We start from the raw sequence: 22301 nt of genomic DNA, 5'->3' as shown, positions 1-22301 counted from the left end.
CCATAATTTTGACATGTAAATTGATTTAGATACCCATGGGATACCACCATTGTTGTTATATGTCCTTTATATCATTTGTAATGTTTCACTTTTAGTTTAGTCAGCTGAATGAGCTGAATGATAATGACTACTTTCCAAGTTTATTCGCCTCTTGCGTTACTAACATTGCCTAACTCTTTTCAGCTGTGTGGAGGTGCTGTTGACTGCAGGAGCTGCTGTAGACACAGTGGCAGTGGGGGGGCAGACATCACTCTTCCTGGCCTGTGAGGCAGGAAGGCTGGACTGTGCCCAGGTCCTGCTAAGCACTGGAGCTGATCGCTCACTGACTACTGTGGTAAGTATAACTTAAGACTCAATAATGAATTTGTTTGACTTCTACGTAATAGGAAAACCTGGTTTCCTGTGACTTGTATAGATAGCCATGCTCATTTGTCTTAAAAATAATAATAATATCCACCAACTAGATACTGTATCTTTTTTTGTTTACAGATTAAAATTACTTGTAAGTTAGTAGCATGTGTTTCACTGCAGTACAAGTTCACAACAGTTCAGCTCATGTAGATCAAAATAAACGAGCATTCATTTCATTGAAAAGTGTCATTTAGCTATATAGGCTTTTTTTTTTAGGTTGTTGGCTCATGGTAATATCTTTTTGTTTTTTTGTTTTGTTTTTTTACATCATCAGTTCCTTACAGATGTTTCAAAGTGATATAAGATGCTTTAACGCTAATGTTTTAAATTGCTTGCCGATGTAACTGATGTTTGGACAATTTTCAGATTTGAAAGTCATAATTTGCATAATAATCAGAATCAGAATCAGAATACTTTATTGATCCCTGGGGGAAATTATTTTTTGTTACAGTGCTCCATTTTAAACCATTTTAAAATAAGTGAGAAGATGTACCGTTCGCATATAATATTGTGTTAAAAGTTCATAAGTGTGTGATTTCACAAAAACCACACTTTGCTACAGTTTTAATCCTCGTTTAATAATTTTGCCCTGAGCGTATATTCTGGATAATACTGCACAGAATGTAATCCTTTCATTAAAACACACACCGCTGTCCCCCTTTCCACATTTTTCCATTTAGTCACTTGTTACTAATGATGTTCACTGTTAAACACTTTGTCCATTTCACATAAAGGATCGCAGCTTTCTCTGGGGGGCTGTTCTCTGCTGAGAGCCCTTTGATGTATGGGCTTTCTGGATTTCCATGGTAACCATAGGAGCCTGCTAGTTACTGTGACAGTGTGTGACGAAGCCCCTATATTTAGTTACCTGCTTTGGTCTTCATTTAGTCTGACTTCCCTGCTGAGCCAGAGAGCTGCCAGAGTCTCTATAGCATATCTAAGCTTTTGAGTGTGGAGGTATTTTTAGCCACAAGAAAATGTTGGCCAGTGTGTTCAGTCAAATGTGATGATTTACATTGAGGCCTGAACTGGGTTAAGAGTACAGCTTGAATGTGTAGTATGTCAGAGCTAATTTTCTTCAAAATCTTTTGTTTCATTGTTTTTTTTAATCCTGTAATTAGAAAATGCCAAAAAAGTCTGAATTGAATTGTCTTTAGGTCTTTTGGGTGTTTGTGGGGTTTTTTATTCTTGTTAATGCTTCGTATAAACTGAAACCACTAAAACTTAGTTAAACAAAATCACCACCATCTATTATTCTAAGCAGCAGAGTTGATATGCGTGTGTAACACCTTCACTTCACTTGAAAGGTGTCAGGTATCGCTAATAGATTCTGTCAGTTGAACTCCAACACAACACAACTCACCTTTATCTCTCTGCAGGACAACTGCACAGCCTTACATGCTGCTGTGCGCTCGGGACACGCCGACATGCTGCGTCTCCTCCTATACCACCCACCCCAAAGTGACCCCACTGTGACTCCTGCCACCTTGGCACTGCCTTCTGCCCTGCTGAACCAGGCCAACAGTGATGGCTGGACGGCTGCACACATGGCTGCTGCCCTGGGCCTTAAGGTAACAATTGTAAAAATATGTATATGATTATAACGAGTCTGCATGTGGAAGATTCCTGTCAACTCCTCGCATGTTTACAGAGCTTTTCAACCTCCTCCTACTTTTTTTTGGCTTTTTGCATTCATATTCACTCTATAATTCCTCATATGAACCTGCTGATGATAAAGAGGACCTGCTGAAGTTCAAACTGAGCATCAGAATGAGGATGAAAAGTGACTTTGGTGTCAAATGTGAGGATCTGATTATTCAGAAACTGCTGACCTGCTGGAATTTTCCCACATAGCCATGTCTAGGATTTATAGAGAGAGAAAATATCTAGTGAGTTCTTTGCGTGAAAGTGTTAATGCCAGAGATCAGATCAAAAAGTAGCTCAAATAATTGCTCACTACAACCAAAGTATGCAGAAAAGCGTTTCTGAATGCAGAACATGTCAAACCTTGAAGCAGACAAGCTACAGCAGCAGATGACAACACTGGGTACCACTCCCGTCAGCTAAGGACAAGAAATTGAGGAATACAGGCAGCCCAAAACTGAATAATAGATAGACGAGTTTGCATTTCTGCTAGAATATCTGACTAGTATAGCGATAAAGACAAAAAAATAATGTGATCGCATCCCCGTAAAACAAATTCTTAGACTTTCAGTCGGGGTGGAAAGTCTCCGGTATGTTGAGAAAATACATTTTTTTGTTTATTCTTATTGTTTTGTGTGTATAGGAGTGTCTGGAGGTGCTGTGCAGTCACAGCGAACAGGACATTGAGAGGAGGGATAAGTGTAATCGCACTATTCATGACGTGGCAACTGATGACTGCAAAGATCTGCTTGAAAACCTCCGTGAGTAGCTGCCTGTGTTTGCTGTGTGTCTATCTACACACAAAAACTAATCCTGATTTTAATTTGGTTGATCTGGAGGATCATCTCCTTGTGCACCTCTGAACCACATTATACTTATCCAGGAACTAGGTTTTGCAGTTTGGGGCATCATTTTTATTGGTGCAGTTGAGGCAAGATACACAAGCTGGTTGAATCTAAGCTGCCTGCTTACATTCAAACAAAATTAAATGTAGCCAGTTGATGCAGAAAACTTTCATCTGAAGGTAAAACTGAAAGTTAGCTGTAGTCTCCAGGTTATTCCCCCACTGTGCAACTGAAACTGTGAAAACTGCACCCAGTCACCATGGTGTGATGTGTGGGGAAGGAGGTGGAGTACTTTATCTGTTTACTGCTGTGTTGGTTGCTTGAGGGCTTTTTGGGTAAGCCACTGCGTTGCTCATTTTGTGTGCAACATTAAATTAAAAGTATCACACGGAGGTCTTCTTTTCAGCTTGTGTTATTATTGCAAAAATGCGTGTCGTAAATGTGGCTTTAACTCCTTATGTAATTGCACACATCGCTGATGTTCTTCCCACTCTGTGCACATGCTTTTCTTCTCCTTTGTCTTCACAGAATTCTATCGGGTCCAGGTTTATCTCCAGTGTTCAGGAGGAGGGACAGGGTCCATGTGCCCCATTGAGGCCTTAGAAGAGGATGTGGCGAAGGGGCTCCCCGGTACCCACTGGGTGCTGGGCAGAGTGTCGGTTGATCGTTCAACACACTGGGCCCAGCTAAGCGCTGCCCTTAGCCACACCTTCACATCCCACCTCCAGATCCTGTGTGGAGAATCTCAGATGGCCACAGAAGAGATGCAGCGCCCCCCACTAGGCCTCAGTCCTGCCAGTATCGCCTCCGTCCTCATAGGTGAAGAAACACTCTATCCTGTTCTCTGTATTTCTATCCCTCTGTTGTTCCTTCACTGCTTTGTCTTTCTTGTCCTTTCCTTGCATCTTTGCCTCATCTTTCTCACCTTCCTAACACACTTAGAATTCTTACATCTGTTTTCTTTCACTCTTTACTCTTTTTTTTCTTTTACCTGCCATATATCCTTTCTTCATCCTTTCATGCACTCCCGTCCTTGTGTACATCCTTTAATCTTCCTTGAACTTGGTGTCACTTGGCTCAGTAATCTTCTCAAAGCAAAAGGAAAGGACAAAGAATAGGACTCATCTGTGTTTTCGTTCTATTGGTGTAAAAGCTGCTACTCTTTCATGTATCTGCTCTATTACAGAGGCTGCATGCCCTTAAATGGGATAAAGAGTGCGATAGGGTTTAGCTTGTTGTGCATCTGTCTCATTTAAGTACAGATTAATGTCGGCAGTGGCTGTCCTTGCAGTGTAAAGGTAACAAACTCCTTGAATTAATACACTAAAACAAATAGAAGCTTCGTTACGGTCATATGAAGTAGTCATTAGCCACTGTATTGCATTATTTTTCTAAAACTGCAAACTTTTGCTTGCATGAAGTCTTTTTTAGCTCTGATTGTAGTAAATTTGCAGTCCGAGCAGTAACACTGCTATCAGTGGGTGTACTTTGGCTACATGCAGGTAAAAAGTCCATATGGAGAACAAACCATTGGCTATCACCTAAAATAATTAGATTTAAAAGCACAACTGGAGAACAAACAATGACTGTCACATCTAACAGGATTTCCTGGTCTGGTTGTTCATTTGGAGATATTTACTGATTACACCTGAAGCTAAAGTTATTCAGTCAGTCAGATCAGCTACATCAGCATGTCAATAAAAACAATTTCCAAGGTTTTGTCATTAGTTCAGTTTCTTACTTTCTTACTAGTTAGTTAGGCTTTGGGTGCTATTTTTATTGGAGGTTGAGCTCAGAGGTTTTGGAAGGATTCTTTACTATTGTGCACTTGAACAAAATTAGAAATTTCTTATCACATCCTTATAAATGCATATTAAATTTGAAAAAAGGAAGGATTGGGTGGCATTGTTTTGATGTGCTCAAGAAAAAAACATTCTGGGTTCAAAATTTCATGCATGCAGTGGAGGCTTTCAGCCTTGGCAGAGATGTCCATCCCCAGACTGCTTGTTTTTTATTGCTACAAACTAGTCCAGAAGAAAAAGTGGACAATTTGTGTAAAAGCATTCTACTGAGTGCTTGTAGTCTGTATAAATGTATCCACAGTAGAATCTTTTATCAGCTTCCTGTATGTTCAGCTGTAGCCATCTGCTGTGAGACTGTATTTGTTTGGCTTGATGCTCAGAGCTTCTCACATGATTTTTTTCTTCTTCTTCTTCTTTGAAATAATGAATATTTAATCTTTTGGGAAATGTGGAGAGTCTATGTGCTGCGCCTATGTTTGTGTCCTTTTTGGTCCTCAAATGTCACCCTATGAAGCCAGTCCTTTCTTGAGCTTGAGGCTTATTCAGGGCTAGAGTTACGTGTGTGCGTTTGTGTGTGCGTGTGTTGCAGTAAAGGTCCCTCTGAATTCCAGACTGATAAAAAGGAAATCGATGTCCTCGGCCAGCAAAGGACTGCTCGTCTCTTTGCTGTAGTCTCTTGTTACACCTCTCTGTCACACATTTACTGTCTCTCGTGCTGTTACTGTCTCTAAAGAGGCTTAGCGACTGCTAGGCTTCTGTGTGTGTTTTGGGGCTGATGATGAAAGAAAGCATGAGCAGAAGAGGGATGCATAATGCATGAAGTTGGGGGGGAAGGGATCGAAGAAAGGGGAGGAAGACGGCAATTTAGGAGAAAATGCCAGTCTTCTGTGTCAACCGGGATCAAACTTAAGACACAGAGACACTTTTTGGTGTCTGACTTTCTATCTGAGAGTCTCCATCCACGTCTCATTTGTTTCAGCACATCGCATACATTTCCCTTTGTGTTTTTGTTGCTCAATGCTGGGCTTTTTAGCGGGGTGTTTACATTGAATACCTTTATGTTGAGCGCCGACTTCTGCAACTATTTACACGTCTCAGTTTTTGTGATTTATTGTTTTATTAGATGAGTGAAATTTAATGACGTTATAAGTTGAGAGTTGCAGAAATATTCTGCACAAGATCAAATTGCTGCATTTGCGGGGAATTCGATTAATATAGCTGATTAAAAAATTAGGGACAGACGCAAATCTGCTCCAAGTAAGGATGTTGGCATTGATGACTTGCTGATACAATGGCATTTACCTGTATCGGTGCTGTTGTGTCACAGCAAAGATGGCGTGATGATAGTATGAAAAACCTTTTATTTAACAGTTTATGATTTAACAGTAACATGACATTTAACTGTTGTTTTTGTTTGCCTGGGGCAAAAACAGAATGAATAGCAAACACAAACAGGGAAACTAAATTATTGGTATCTGAATATTTGAATACTAATCGCTTAGCGTTAATCTTTGTTCAAATTTAAAATCAGAAGAAGAAGAAAAAAGACCGCTCCCAGTATTTAAATTGTGAATCTGTTTTTCTTTGTGACATTTTTGAGCTTTTCAGAACACCTAAAAATGGCAGATATGTGTTCCTTTTAGATTCAGATGTATGTGTTGCTTTCCTAATTTCTGTTTTTACTGCAACTAAATATTTTGGGGGTTTGTACTGATGATTATTGCTATTTTTACTAATTAATTGAAAAATGTACAAATAATCATCACTAATCAGGTTAGTATCAGCTACTGCCAGGCTGGTCTGGGAGCAGTGTTAGTCCCATGCCTTACATCGTTCATTTGTTGCCTTTGCTGTGGAAACTGTTGCTGCAGTAGTGTGAAAATATTTTTTTAAATATAATTTTAAAAAAGGAAGTTGGATGTCCAGTCAGTGAGAAAACTCTCAACCCTTTTCCTGAACAGTTTGTCTCTGGGTTGAAGTGAAAGTGTAGCTGAGTCTCAGTTTGCAGTACAAATGGAGACTTGTACAAAAGCACAAACTCTAGTCAGCACAGGGCAATTTAGCCCCAACTTCTGGCAGTTTTACTGAACACTGTTCATCGAAGTCATCTGTCATTGGCTCTTTAGGTGAAATGTTAGCCTCACAGCTGCGTTTTAATGTCCCCAAACTTGGTGACTACAGAATAGTATTGCAAAGCCACTACAGTAGTACAATCCTACAAAAGTTGCAGTGCTTTTGTACTACCACAGCTTTACTACTACTAATAATAATAATTTAAAAAAATGTGCCGCACTGTTTTTATATTGAACTTTTTACGTGTTCCACATTCTTTAGTTCACGTTCACTGAATGTTTATTCAGCTGGCAGTGGGACAGCTTTCAGGGCAATTGCATTAAGCTGCTCCTCCCCTGATGTTATGAGAATTGGTTAATACGTATGAAGCAGTGCAGTTACTGGTTCGGTCGGAGACTTCTTCCTGTGTCAGAAGATTTCTTCCTGAAAGGTTTTCTTCTGCAAGTGCTTGCTTGCAGGAAAATACTGCAAGCATGTTATATGACTTGAGCGCTCACAGTAAGCATAGCTGGGGTATACTTTCATGTAATTTGAACCACAAGATCAGGCAATGAATCAACATAGTCATAAAAATAGATTCTTATTTATGGTAAATGGACTGGTTCTTATATAGTGCTTTTCTACTCTGTCTGAGCACTCAATACACCCAATCACACCCATTCACACAAGCACTTCTAAGCTTAAGTGCGAAGTATCTAACATTCATACACATTCACACTCCGATGGATGCATCGGAGAGCAACATGGGGTCTTGCCCAAGGATATTTAGCATGCAGACTGGAGCAGCCTGGGATCGACCCACCGACCTTCTGGTTAGTGGCTGATCCGCTCTGCCACCTGAGCTACAGCCACCCGTTATGACAACAGGGAACGCAATCAAGAGCCACAGTGTCTTGGAATGAAAAAATAAATTTAAAAAAAGTTTAAAGAACAGGAGCACTCCTGAAAAAAATGTCAGCACACTCACTGGTAAAACATTGCCCCCTGGTGGTGAACATTTTGTTTAAGGTTATTGTGACGCAAACTGGGACGATCGGAGATATTTTGAAATCAATAAAATGATTTTTGTAATTATAATTTTGTTTTCTTTTACATGAATGACATTCACAAAAACATTTGTATTTTATTAAAATACTTAAATTCATGGTTCGTGTCTGGTGGATCAGCTGGCCGTTGCCTCTGATCTTTTGGCGTTCTTGCCCTTTGGCTGCGGAGGCTCCATCTAGGGAGGGCATGCGGTTATCATCAGGACATGTGGCCTTGGTTCTTCAGTGCTGATGGGGGGCTGTGGGCGGTCCGGGTCTCCTGGGGGGTGTTGTTATGGCTTCCCACCCTCATTATCAAGTACGTTTCGTGACAAACAGTCACACCCACACACACAGAGAAGATCCTATGTTTGTTTGTGCATCTGTTATTTTTTCAGTAGCTCTTTGTCTTTTGACTGTTGCCAATGCACCAGTTGGTGACCTGTTATGCTTTATTTGCACTTTCTTTTATTCTCATCTCCTGTTTTGCCCATTTTTCTTCTTTCTACTCTTTTCTTCCGTCTCTGGCCTTGTTATATTACACGTATATAAAATTCCCATCTTCTAATACACGTATGCCACAAATAGGCAGAACAGATAAGGACAACTACATAACATGCTGATAAACTACACAATAGGCTGCTTATAATTGTGTATGCAGTCCTTTTGTGTCACCATATGAGTAAACTGTTTGTTTAACAACTGTGTGCTCAGATTGTGTGATTGTAATGGGTCTGGTTTTATTTTTTCTTCCAGGAGATACTGAGTGGTTACCAGGTCAGGAGCTGCCTGTATCCCCCTGGGACCTGGTCAGGAAACCTCTCAGCCAGTGCATCACCATCCGCCTCAAAGGTAACAAAAAAAAAAACGCAACACGAAAAAACCTGGCAATCAGAGTCGGTGCTCATTCAGCAGCTCAGAGCACACACCAGAATCAGAGCTGCCATCACTGGTAACAAATGCCATTTGGTGGATGAAAGGGCCCAACAAATCTGTTTGGATGCATTTGCAGCGTAGGCAGTGTTGTAACAGGCTCTACCTACTGAGCCGCACCACATGAAGGAAAACTCTAGCCAGAACATTTTTCAGAATAATTAGTCTCATGAAACAATACCCATTTTAAATGTAATGTTGAATAAATAAAAGATTATAATTAATCAAATTCACTATTTGAGTGATGCAACACCAGCTCTGTGCTCAGGCCTACATTTAAGTCACGATCCCTACACAGTGAAATACAACTTTCAGCTTATGTTAGCAGGTATTAATGATTTCTTTAAGCTGCTGTTTTTGCAGGGTGGAATGATTGTATAGCAAACATCTTTAAAAACATTCCACCCTGGAAAAGGAACAGTGCGATCTTTAGATCATCATCACCTGAATCTTTTTTGGTCTGTTTCTTTAAGTTTGCATCCAGGATTCCTATGTGTACTGTAGACTGTGTGACTAAAGCAGTTAGTTGACACTTTTGTGTGCTTTTAGCAACGTCTGGTCTGTATTCTCCTTCTGGCTTTCTGCTGTATCTACCATCAGATCTAAGGAAATTCAATTTAGGTTGATCCTGAAATAACATGCATCCAAAATCTCTCTCTCTGTGCGTGTTCTTTTACATATTTAATCATAACTGCTTTCTTTGAGCTACTGAAAGGTTTGTGCTTCATCGCTTTTCTGCAGCCACGCTCACTGATCCTCTTTAAAAAAAAATGACTGCAATAACCTTTTTAATCAATGACAAAATTCCCATGGAAGTAAATAAAACAAATAAAGCAAATACTCAGTGAGCAGATGAAGGCTGAAGCTTTGGCTTATTACACGTTCTTTTTTCTTTTTTTTCACACAGCACATTTCAGACAGCAACGCTTTTGATATCACATATCATGTAAATTATGCTCTCGAAGCTTCAAAAAGCCCCAAATCCTGAAAAAAATATACAAATTTTAACTATCAGAGGAAATTTGGAAAACAGCCTCTACCACAAAGCATACCGAGCCCCACAGACTCGTTTTCTTTTTTTCAGATTAACAGCAGAAATGTGTCGGTCCTTTCATATTTCATGGTTTTTGGGAATCCGGGACAGGACGAGACTGAATCAGCTCACTTTTTGGAGCAGGACAAATCATATGGAATCTGAACCTGTCGGTTCTGATTGAGTCCAGACGTGGTCCCATATTAGATACGGCTCTAACTTTGATGTTTCGTTGTCTACATTTCTTTGTACATTCTTCACTTTAATGCACGTGAGATGCTGGCAGACATACCTAAAAGCAGGTTTTGATGTCTTGAAATATCCTTCACATTATCATCCCAACGATCCAACTCCACAGTACTGGCATACGTACAGCCTTATTTAAATAGCTTCTGTTTCTGTTTTTACTTTGCCCTCACAGCCTTCGACTCATTGCCTGCAATTGCAAATTATCTTGTAAATGACTCTGTAAACAGAGACAGCTGACTTCACTGACCCCTGTGTTTACTCCTTATGAAGGGCAGACTGGGACAACATCCACAGTTTGCTTTTGAAGCAAATGATCTTCTGTATTTTATATGAAAGATCGTAAAGATTTAGATTCAACTAATGTTTAGATATGTTAAATATAGTGACAAAGCTTTCAGAGATTGTGTCGAGAATTATTCCAGTTCATCTAAAAACTGTGGTTTAGGTGAAAATCTTTGAGGAAGGATGAGTGACTGAGATTCCTCAGCGTGTGGATTTAAACCTCTCACAACTGTAATTCATCCCGCTCACTGGCAGAAAGCATTAAGAGCTATTAGTAAATATCCACGTAGACCATACCCTCACTCTGCTCTGATTTACTGACAGCAGTGTTTACATTTACTGTATTGCAGGCCTGTAGCTAAAAGCACTGAGGAAATAAATAATGTGGCTATTAAACATGCTGTTTTTAGTTTTTAGGACATTCTTATTCCAAGGGCACCTTGAGGTTCGGCTCGCATAGAGGAGCCTCGCATGTAAAGCAGATTGGATTTGAGGATTTATTTGTGCGTCTGTGGGGTTTTTTTTGACAGGTCTGTCTGAGTCATGCCTCGATGAATTGGCTCTGGAATCCCTCTTCCCCCTGCCACTGCTGCACAACTATGTCCGCCTGGTAAGCGCGCACATTGCACACATTTATGCAAATACACACAAAGGAGTGTGAGGGATTGGGGGGATTTGGTGAGTAAGATGCTGGAAAAATACAGAGGAAGTGATACACCATTAGTGAGAGAGATGGCAAAGAAAGAGGAGTGGGTGATGGACAGATGAAAGGAAATGGAGGGTGTGATTTTCTAGCAGCTATGCTGCCCCCTGCTGGCTGCATCAAAAGCAGGCATTTTGTCATCACAGATGTTTGTTTTAAAAAGGGGGGGAGGAGATAATAGCATGTGTAGATAAAAGAATCCATGGCAGAACCCCGTATACAAGCAAAAGAATTTGAATGCTTAGATTGAATGCTTAGATTCGTCCAGCATCTTTTTGGATAGAAAAGGCTGCTGGTTGTGGTGTAATGGTGTGGGGTGTGTCTCCACAGCCTACCTGAGTATTGTCGCTGACCATATCTATCCCTTTATGACCACAGTGTACCCATCTGCCAGCAGGACAATATATTAGTCACTCAAACTGGTGTCTTGAATGTGACAGTGAGTTGACTGTATTCAAATGGCCTCCACAGTCACCAGATCTCAATCCAATTGGAATTGTTATTAAACAACAGGATTAAATGTAGACAGACTGTCATGCTACCACATTATTCTCTCTTCTTGTCAGCTCAGTCTTTGCCTGTTTCTGTGTCTGTGTTTAGGTGGAGCAGTATGGTAACCTCATCTTTCATGGGCTTCAGGGCAGCTGTCAGGAGTACATCGCCGGTCTGGTTGCTCACTACATCAAGGTACCACGGCTTAAACGCTGTTTCGGAGCGCTGCGCTCTCAAAGAAGTGCTACAACCCCTACTTAAAACCTGACCACTGTGTGTGTTCAGCCAGTCATGTGAAGGGAGGTGTAGTGTTGAACAGCTGAATGTGTGAGAGAACATGGTCTTACTTTGAAGTAAAGTTTCATGAAAGCAAATTCATTCATAGCTGAGGTGTAATTGTGAGTTTCTTCCATGTCAGGGAGTGCTGACAGTTAAGTCTGAGGAAAATCTTCTACTTTACATCTTTAAACAAAGTTGCATTTGGCTCTGTTGCACAGGCTGATGCAATGAAACCGAAATTGCTGGCAAACAGTAATGCAATGTCTCATTACAACATGATGAAACACACCAAAGGCTAGCCACTGGTCCTTCCCACAGGCCACAGATTTAATAGGGATAGAGGGAACTCACACAGTGGAACTCAAATTCATCATCAGTGATGCTTTTTTTTTAAATTCTTAAATATTTGGCCAGCACATGGGCAAAAACTGTTTGAATCACTGCTGCTTTCACATTGACACGTTAGTCTGGTAATGGCATCAGAAACTGTATTTTTCCACGTGCACACAAAAGAAGATGTGGCTACATGAAAAAATAAGGTTAGGTTGAAGAATTGTGAATTAAGAACAGAAGCCGAACTGTCCGACTGTTAAACTAGAAAGTGAAATTCTCACTCATAAGAGCGGTATTAACCATTACCTACATAAACACAGGGAATCATGTATATGAAAGCCCTGTACAGTGTCTTGTGTCTAATCAGTCATGTGGCAATCGTCATTCTTCTGTATTTGTGGTGCCTGTTTTGATGATTTCCTTGCTTTAGTAATAATTATTCCTTTTTATTCATTTACTTATTGATTTCTTTTTTTTATTAAAGCTGTGTATCACAATGAAATGCCACGATATTTAAAAAGCAAATGAAGGACAGAGGAATATCTTTGATAGCTCTGATGTGGAAAAGCCCTTTTCTCTCATTCAGAATTTCCTCCTGCTCCATTTCACTCGGCACATAGTAACCGTACATTTCCTTTGTTTCCATGACAACGGGCTCCCTTCTTACCTCTTTGTGCTTCTTCACTCATCTCCCCCCACCCCACCTCTTCTTTGTATCTCTATCAGTCGAAGCAGAAGGCAGGGGGGCTCAGCTGTGACGTGGTGAGGGTGGAGGTGGAAGAGAGCCTGACCAAAGAGCATCTGCTTGAGACTTTCATCAGCTGTGGTAGGAAAACACACGAGCAGACACACCGATGGAAAGCTTCATATTTAAAAGTCATGGTTTAATTTAATCAGCTACATTTATTGCACAAAAGAATTTTTTTTCTGTCTCTTTATGGTTGATTCTGGAAGGGTCGGGTGGGAGGAAATCACTCATTCTTCCACTCTCAAAGTGCCTCAGATCAACTCACAGAAATACAGCGATTTAAAGCAGTGACAACATTTAGGATCGTGCAGTTTCCCCTGTCTTTGTATTGATGGTGCTTTATGTTGTATTGCTGTTTATTTTCCTTCCTCCTCTTCTTCCAGGTTTCCTGGTGCCAGCTGTGGGGTCAGGGGTCAGCCTACCAGCTCGACATACTGGTCACTGTGTGATAGTCCTGCTGGAGGGACTGGAGAAAGCTGCATCCCTAACAGGCCTGCTTGGAGACCTCTGCCACAGTCTGGACAGCAGGAGCGCTGCTTCATCACTGGTCCTGAACACTGGTATGGCTGCAGACCGAGCCTGTAGCACAGATACAGACAGTGTAGTAAAGCACACACACATAAGGTCTGGTGTCTCATACATAGGTGGAGGAAACTTTTATGTCAAACGTTTAGTCCCACTGCTGTTTGAAATTTGGTACCAAGAGGCACAAAAATCCTCTTGAATCCCTGCGCTAAGCCCAGCAGTAAGTTGACTGATTTTGGGGGTGGGGGTGGGGGGGTGTATGAGTTTATATGGGATCAACTTCACATTTGGTTAGTCTCAACTGCTGACGTTGGCCAAGCTAAATTACAAAGCTTATGAGTTCTCGTTGAAGGGCATGTCCAAGGTGCCATGGAAAGTTTCGATCAGAGCCCTGTCATTGCAGCTTGCAGCTGTAATTTTAATTTGTTTTGTACAAGAGTCTGTGCTCTTCGGTAAACAGGAAGTCTTAAGTGGGGTTTATAGTCCTGCAAGTGTGTCTGTCTGTACACAGCTTTTCAGACAGAAGGGGACAAGGGGTTTTCACCCACACGAGACACGCAGCCGTGCACTCTTTCAAGATCCTGACTGCATGCCACTGGAAGTGGATGACATATGGAACTGCCTAACTTTGATTGGTAGGTATGTGGGCCAGAATAGACCAGGTAGTGATAGTGGAGTTCACCGAGAAAGGGAGAACGGCAAAAAAGCGTAAAAGATCATAAAATAAAGCATGAAAAGCACAGACAGTGACTGCAGTGGACACTTTTCATTGTTTTTAACACTTCAGCTCTTTGTATGTTCGAACTTCACTCTGTGGCTGACTCACGGACCACAGACTGGTTGTAGGACATACTTTGTACACCGCCTCCATCTGACAACATAGCTCACTGCAGGCAGACAGGCAGGCCCTAGAGTGGAGTGGACAGCGAACGCGCTCCCTGTGCTCAACCACAAAACCAACAGTCAGATAATAACAACAATATAAGAGACTGACTAGGAAGATGATGCCAAATAAATCAGCTTTTTTGTCTTGTCCTTCCTTCCCTCAGGTCCCCACCACTTCCGAGAGGGGAACTTTCTGATTGCAACATTATCGAAGCCCCGCCTGCAGGGAGCAGAGCTTCGTCTCCAGCAGCATTTCCGCTGGGTCACTTTTCGTTGGGATCAGGAGCCACTGCACAGCCTGCTGGGAAGGCACCTCCGCAAAAAGCTGCTTCACAAGGTCGGACAGAGGTTTAGCTGCAGCTGCCAGAGAGACTGCATCATTTTGGTGGATGGCCAGATCGGTTTTGTTTTAATCACAACCAAAATTGTGTTGTTGTTTTTTTTTCCACCTGTAATCCCAAACAAGCTCAAATGTTAGGAAATGGATCATTAAGAGTAGCACAGGGAGACGTGATCAAAAACATAGAACTGTTCATAGGAAACCCAGTCTGTGATATTCCTTCCCATATGTCCTTTTGATATTTCACTTTAGCCACATGGTGTTTTATCATAAGAGCAGAACATATTCAGTTCTGTTGCCCTGCTTCTTTCCCCCAGATGGGGACTGGACTTTGGTCTCCTGATGGCGTCATGGAGCGGTTGGTGTTGTGGGTGAGCCAGGTTTGGCAGCAGCTCAATGCCTGCCTGTCCCGTCTGGGGACCCATGAGGCTTTGCTGGGCCCGCAGCTCTTCCTGTCCTGCCCTGTGGTCCCAAACAACGCGCAGGTCATTGTAAGGTGTGTGAACATGTCTCTATCTAGAAAAAGATTATAGTTTGTTTCCAGTGCTCATTTGTGAAGTGAAGGAGTTATGCGATTTGAATTAAAGCTGAAGCCCTGCACTGTTGATTGTTTGACCTGTACAGAGGCACAGTCCCCCTCTTGGTGAGAGTAGTTTAATTTGCTGTGATGAAAAACACAAAATCAGTGAATATTTGTACATAAGTGACGGAATTACTTAGTAGATCTGTTGTAAATGAGCTTTTAGTTGATTTGGTTACATTTTAAAAAGTGCTGCTTGCTCTACACATTAATGATTTATGATTGTTTCCATATAAAGTGTTTATCTTTCTACCTTCATTTATGATAAATGAACATTCTAAACTGAACTGAAACGACCTCAGTGTTGACCAGATAATCTGCGGCCAGAGGAAAAAGATCAGGAAACGACTTAAGGGAAGAACTATGAAGTGTGTGCGTGCTTGGAAGCTTACATGTTTGCGTGTGTGCACATATGTGCAGGTGGCTGGCACGTCTCTGGAATGCTGTGGTCGTCCCCCGTGTAGAAGAAGCCATCATCTCCCGGGTAACAGCCAAGCGCTCCTCCTCTTCCACCTCTCACTCTCCAGCCCCCTCATCACAACGACCATGTCTTAGCAACTGTGGGCTGAGTGCTGGACAACAGGCTGTGGTGAAAGCCGCTCTCAGCATCCTGGTCAACAAGGCTGTACTCCTGGGATGCCCCCTGCCTCGACACGGTGCGTGTGCGTCACATGTGATGTTTGGCTGTTGATTCACTCAAGTTCCCAAAGGAAATAAGTGAGCAGGGAAAAAGACATGACATGAGATTAAAAATGCACTGATCGACAGTGTTTCCCTTATTCCTCAGAAATCGACAGATACCTGCTAGAGTTTCAGGGTGGCACGTTCCCTCTGTCAGCTGTTGGCCCCTATAAAGGAAGCATGTGCGGCGGAGGAGGTAGAAGGGGATGGGACAGTGGCAAGTTGAGACGATCCAACACCAGCCCTCGGAAGAAGGGAAGCCCCGCCTTGAATTGGAGCAGCAGTTCCTTCAGAGAGGGTAAGAATGCTGCTCTGCATTGGATCACAATGAACAATGTATTTGTACTTGTGGGAATATTCTTTTAAAAATCTGTCATTTTGGAGGGGCAGGTTTACTTGAATAATTTAAAGGTATCAAGGCGTGATTGTATTCTGTAAGTGTTAACTAAAACTGGTCCATAACAGTAAAGTAACTGGTGGCACCACCCGGCACCTGATTGTGGATGCATGCTGTTGTTTTTAACTTTGTTATCTACTGCCATCGTTCACCTTTGCTTTTGTCCAGGTTGCAGCTGTAAATGCTTTTTTCGATGATTTTCCTGATTAAATAAAAGTTGCATTGGTTCGCTGGTACCATCTTATGGTACAAACTGGTATTACACGAACGTGCGGCCCAACCCAAGTGCAGACGATATCTCTTCACCACAACACATAGATGTTTTCGACATTGTGTCATAGTGGTTATTTCTTCACATTCAGACAGCTTTAATTATTTTGTGTTTTAAATGTAAAATCATTACACTGTGACGTTCTGGATGTAACAGAGCAATGAAAGTCCTCAGATACTTCAGATAAAGCATTTTTTCAGTCACATATAAAGAGCTTGTTAAAATACAATGCGTAAAGCGTTAGATTTAGACATTCGAAAGCCCGGATTAAGGACACATGTCTTCAATCTCCACAAGGTGGCACTGTTTACCAGCCCTAACATTTGCTGCCTGCCTCTTCTTTTCTCCTTTTTACTCTGAAGAAACCACAAATCCCCATCTTTTATATTTGAAAGCAAGTTGTTTCTAATTAAAACTATTGGTAGGTCTGTTTGTGTCCACGTGCACAGTTTGTGTACTCATCAGCTCACCTTCCGTGTTTCTATAGATAAGCCTTTTTAATAAAACCCAGGCTTTTGGCTCTGTTCCTGTTGCCATTTAAGTGAACTGCCGTTTTTCATGTCGTATGAATAAAGCTGTACATTAACCTATGATTTCAGGTTCTCTCTCGAGCTCTGATGTCAGCTTGATCTCCAATGGCAAAGTCCAGAGGTTGGTTCTGTGTCTCATTAATATAAATGTGCAGCAGTGGTAATAGCATTAGCATCAGTACCTTATATTAATATGTGGACAGACAGAACCTGCAAACATATTTTTATTAAATAGCTTAATTAAGTAGTTGTTACAGTAGGTTAGGTGCCTTTGCATATATATTTTGTAAAAATTATTGTTACTATTATTAATTTTTTAAATTGTTATACTTTTTTAGACAGCCCGAAGGTCTGTCTGTTTTCTCTGATGATGAGACCGATTTGATCAGAGAACTGCAGACGATGTGCTCCAGCAAATCTGAGCCAGACATCACTAAGGTACTCACACTCACAAGCCTTTCTCCACTCACTCACTGACACAATGGATTTACTCCGACTCTAACTTAAAAGAGACGTTTCAATGCTGGGAAGTCAGTTATATTATCAATCCAGTGGAAATGTGCCGTTAACAGTAATTTATGACCAGGGCTAACTGAAATAGTGGGGAGACCGTTGACATATAATTTAGTGCTGTCAATAGATTTAAAAAAATCTAACAAATTAATCGCACAATTTTCTGTAATTAATCGCAATTTCTTGATCAATAGCCTGGTTGCAATTAAATTTTTTTCAACTATATATTTAAGCTTGTAACTGATATTTATGCAATATAATGAAGTAAATACAGAATAAACACAACGATTGGATGCTTAAATTCAAAGAGAATTTGAATAGTTTTCTTCAATCTTGTAGCACAGATTCTCTTCTGTGAAATACAACTTTTTAAAAACCCTACATACTAACAGGTAAGTATGCACTAATATATAATATATGTATTAGTGCTCTCAAACAATTACAATTTTAAATCAGATTCATCACAGGGTTACTGTGGATTAATTTTGATTAATCACAATTAAATATCATTCATTTTTATTCTATATTGATCACATTTCATTTTGCATGAGCAAACAGACTCGAGAAAAAGGGAAAATATACGGACTTAACATGTTTATTGAACATCTTGAACATTCGTGTTAACAAAAAGAACTGTGTAAACATTTATCCACTCTCACTCTTCGTGAGGCACTTCAAGTCCTTGAAACGTGGAGCCAAAGCTATGTAAAGCGCCTGTTCTCAACGATATTAATAGGTCTGCAGTTTGTTGCAGTCCACTTGGCAGTTGTGTCGGTCAATATTTGCGAGGTAGACTTACTGAGTCCCCGATGCTCCGTGAGTGGTTTGTCGCAAGCTGGGTGACCCGTTAGCTAAAGTCCTAGCAGCATACCCGACTAACGTATGCTTCGCGTCAATGTGATATTTTTTTAATACTCAAATTTCCCATCGAGAGGTGATAAACGCCAATGTGCGTTTATCATCTTCCATATTGAGTTGATTGGTTCAGCTGCCCGTCACTACCAGATCAGCTGCCCATTTGCGAAGGTAACTCTACTTGGACAAACTGCCTGAAATGCGTTGACAGAAACATTTCAGGGATTTTGAGTCATTCTGCAATTTTTGACATTAATTGCGTTAAAATTTTTGATCGCGTTGACCATGATGGCGGATTAATGTGCGTTAACACGTTCATTTCGACAGCACTAATAATTTTATATAAATACTGCATGTGAAATGTTGTCAACTACTGACTTTTGACCCAGGAAGGTTTTAAAAACTTGAAATGTACTTCCCACCATTTCAGTAAGAACCTAAAGTTCACTGCACTGACATATAGATCGCTGCTGAGTGACCAGACTGGTATTTAATGCTAAAAATGATCTGGATAAACTAAAATCATTTTAAATATAAGGACTGTTTTGAATTTTGGGGTGAACATGTTTTTTTTCAGTGAGTTACTGCTTGAAGTGTGGAACTCATGGACATCAGATACTGTGTTTCCTGCCTAGAAACACTCTGCCAGGCCTTTCCTGTCGCTGCCTTCAGTTGTTGCTTGTTTCTGATCTCTGTGCTTTCACTTGTGTCTGCAGTAACAATGCAAAGCATGTTCTGTTGGTTTGAGATCAGCCATTGAAGAAGATCATATTTTTGCAGCTTATAAAACTTTTGGGTTGCTTTTGCTGTATGATTTGGGTCATTATCCATTTCCACAGTGAAGCACTCTCTGATCAGTATTGCAGCATTTGGCTGAATGTTAGCAGAGAGTAATTGCCCTGAACACTAAAGAAATCCTCCTGCTACTTCTGTGAGCACTCACATCATTACACATTAGTGGTCCAATTCCACTGGCAAGCATACAAATTTCCCCCTCATGCTGGACAGATACTGTGGTATTCTTTGGATTATGAACTGTTGTTTTTTTTTTCTTCTCCATACTTTTCTCTTCTTCCCATCATTTCTTTTGCTAGCTTTCTGATAAGTTTATTGTGGTTTTGCAGCATAATGATAACCTCATGAAACTTCTCATGAAACCATACCAATCATACGTCATATGTAATTTGGCCTCACCTGACCATAAAACTGCTGGTCAGCAGGTGTCCAGCGACTTTTGAGCCTATGAAAATGGCTGTGTAGAAAAGTAGGGGGGAAAAGTCAAAACTTACACTCCTCCAGGTATGAGCTGCTGCTTGAAATACTCTTCTCTATCTCTTACAGATCTCTCACACCAAAGATGACATGATCCTGTTCTCCAGCTTGCCCAGAGAAGCAGTGCTCCCACGAAAGGCTGAGCAAGAAACCGCAGTCCAGCAACGACCACAGATGGAAAGAGTAAGAGGCAAAGGCGATTAGCAGCTTAACACTGTGATAAATAATAGTTATAGTAAATAGCATCAGAAAGCAATGAATACATTAGCCTGTGAGTCAAACGCTAGTGGTGGTTTGATATTTAACGAGACCTGTTCCAGTTAATTTCCAACTCTCTAGTTTTGTTCTTTCACTCAACTAAAGCAACATTGCACAATTAACAGTTGTAATTAATCCTTTATTTATCTTATAATGGGCCTTGGTGGAGCCTTGTGCTGATCCGCTCACTGAAACATTTAGCTCCTCTCCTTTTAAACCATCACTATAACTTTTGGCCCTCCACTGATTCTAAACGGTCTTGCAGCAGGTGCAAACCACACTTTTTGATGGAAAACAGAGGAAGAGTAGAAAGCAATGTCTGAATGTAGCTGTGCAGAGCAGTCTGAATCCTGAGCTTTTGGCTTACTCTTGCTGCTAATCCGTCTACTACACCACAAACAGGTTACTTATAACTAGAAGTAGTAAGAAGCAGTAACTTGATTACGTTTCACATCTCCTCTGTAATTTCATGCATTATTGCCCCCACCAGTTTTGTCCACTGACATGAAAACGTTAAAGCGTGCTCAATCTTTGATCCCGCAGACCGTCAGTCAGTCCAGCCGCAGCTCCAACCAGGTGTCTGTCCAGAGCAGCGATCGACGATCGGGCCCACGTGTCAAATCACAGCTCCCCATCGCCAGCAGCCGAGGGCAGCACACCCGCGTCTCTGCGGCCACCCCAAGCAGCAGCAATAACAATAATGGCAGCAACAGCCCCAGCCGAATCCAGACGCCCCACAGCCGCAGCAGAACTACAAACAGCAGCACCAACAGCAGAACAAAGCAGGCTCCATCCAGCAGCAGCAGCAACAACAACTACTATAGCAACATTGACAACAACAACCAATCACATGAGGAGATCTGGATTCTCCACAGAGACCTGCATGAAAACAAATAGACATTTTCTCCCTCCTCCTCCCCACGATTCTTCCTGTCATGATGTAAAGACTAAGTACCTGACAACCTTTGACTCTTAGTATTTGTACTTGTTACTAGTACTTGTTACACTGTAATACAGTTGTGTACTTGGGGACCATAGTTTCATTCTATTACAGTATTTGAATTATGTGATTGCTTGGGGTTAAAGAAAAGTGGCTTCTCGTGTGTGGGAAACAACACAAGGTAATGCAGCAGGTTGTTTTACTGTTGCCTTAATTCCAGTGCATCAACCTGCAGCAAGTACGTGACAGTATTCAGAGACGGGTTAAGAACTGACTCACCTATAGTATTTAACCTGCCTCAAAACAGCCCTGGCACAGTATTCTTGTGTACTTAAAGTGAAATGCTGTACTTCTGAAGCCACTGAGTGTTTTTGGATCAAAGAAGGAAAAAGCAGGTTTTTTCTCTTTCTTTTGTTTTTGTTTTTGATTTTTTTTTTTTTTTTTTGCTTTCTTTTGGGTATTAAGTATTTTGAAATATTCACGTGTTTTATCTTTAAATAGTTGCAAGGTTGGTTAAAATACTGTTGAAATTAATCAGGGTTTTACCAAATATTTGTACATAAGAATTAGTAAGTCTAAATGCTCTATAGATCGGTGTATGTGGTATGTGGATGCTTGTACAGTGATATAAATCTTAAAGCAAAACAGCTGAGAAAAACAGGCTACTTGTATATAGTGTTTGTAAATTGAGTTTTGGTTCTGAGCCCTTCACTTGTTTCATAGTGAAGGTGGTTGTGGCAATAAGTAATAGAACTGTAGAAATACAGGATGTCCTCTGTCAATTGTAAGCCATAATAAATATTTTCAAAGCTCATCAGTTACCCTGACTCGTGTTCAGCTGATCCCCAACTCTGTAATTCACTTTTTATTCACGCTTCCCATTATTATTGTGTGTGTTTTTATTTTTAAGGACATGTTTTATCGGAAGCGTTTATGTACATATATATAAATATATCTATACATATGTACAGGAGAGATTTTAGGCAACATATGATTTTGATCTGTACGATAGCTGTTTGAAGTTTAAAGAATTGTCTTTTTTGTCAAGCACAAGAATTAAACACAGCACTGTCAAAACCCCCGTCAGCCTTTCTCGTTTTTTATTTGTTTTTGCTTTTTCTTGTTATTGTTTTGTTTGTTTTTTTATCTGCATTTTTTAAAACTGGCACACTGAGTCAAAAGACTTAAGAGTTGACCAACCATGTCATAAAATATGGTGAATTGTATCAAGTATCAAGTGTTTTTAAAAAAATTTATATTATTCTGAATATTTAATATTTTAACACCTCTCCTGACTATTAATTATTTATTTATTTATGTTTATTTATTACACTGTCCTTATAGTTGTTGGGCTATTTACAAGATGATGAGTAGTAGTAGATGTTTGAAAACTACTACTATA

General features: G+C 40.7%; 1 protein-coding gene across 1 annotated transcript in view; it reads left to right on the top strand.

Moving 5' to 3' along the window:
* cttnbp2 (cortactin binding protein 2) overlaps nucleotides 1-21974 on the top strand; it is a 98082-nt gene extending 76108 nt beyond the window's left edge. Inside the window, exons 7-23 of the mRNA XM_085359477.1 lie at nucleotides 184-334; nucleotides 1791-1982; nucleotides 2699-2816; nucleotides 3429-3719; nucleotides 8557-8652; nucleotides 10828-10907; nucleotides 11601-11687; nucleotides 12831-12930; nucleotides 13236-13412; nucleotides 14427-14599; nucleotides 14920-15098; nucleotides 15603-15838; nucleotides 15970-16161; nucleotides 17131-17182; nucleotides 17400-17499; nucleotides 19771-19884; nucleotides 20503-21974. Coding sequence (XP_085215603.1) covers nucleotides 184-334; nucleotides 1791-1982; nucleotides 2699-2816; nucleotides 3429-3719; nucleotides 8557-8652; nucleotides 10828-10907; nucleotides 11601-11687; nucleotides 12831-12930; nucleotides 13236-13412; nucleotides 14427-14599; nucleotides 14920-15098; nucleotides 15603-15838; nucleotides 15970-16161; nucleotides 17131-17182; nucleotides 17400-17499; nucleotides 19771-19884; nucleotides 20503-20856 — 2692 coding nt within the window. The 3' untranslated portion in view covers nucleotides 20857-21974. The remainder of the gene's footprint in view (nucleotides 1-183; nucleotides 335-1790; nucleotides 1983-2698; nucleotides 2817-3428; nucleotides 3720-8556; nucleotides 8653-10827; nucleotides 10908-11600; nucleotides 11688-12830; nucleotides 12931-13235; nucleotides 13413-14426; nucleotides 14600-14919; nucleotides 15099-15602; nucleotides 15839-15969; nucleotides 16162-17130; nucleotides 17183-17399; nucleotides 17500-19770; nucleotides 19885-20502) is intronic.
* The last annotated feature ends 327 nt before the right edge of the window (nucleotides 21975-22301 follow it).

The sequence above is a fragment of the Diplotaxodon limnothrissa genome, linkage group LG7, assembly GCF_057381915.1.
Source record: "Diplotaxodon limnothrissa isolate DT_005_m linkage group LG7, D_limnothrissa_male_GT1.1, whole genome shotgun sequence".
Taxonomy (NCBI): domain Eukaryota; kingdom Metazoa; phylum Chordata; class Actinopteri; order Cichliformes; family Cichlidae; genus Diplotaxodon; species Diplotaxodon limnothrissa.
The sequence above is the reverse complement of the archived record's forward strand: the minus strand, read 5'-3'. Positions and strand labels throughout refer to the sequence as shown.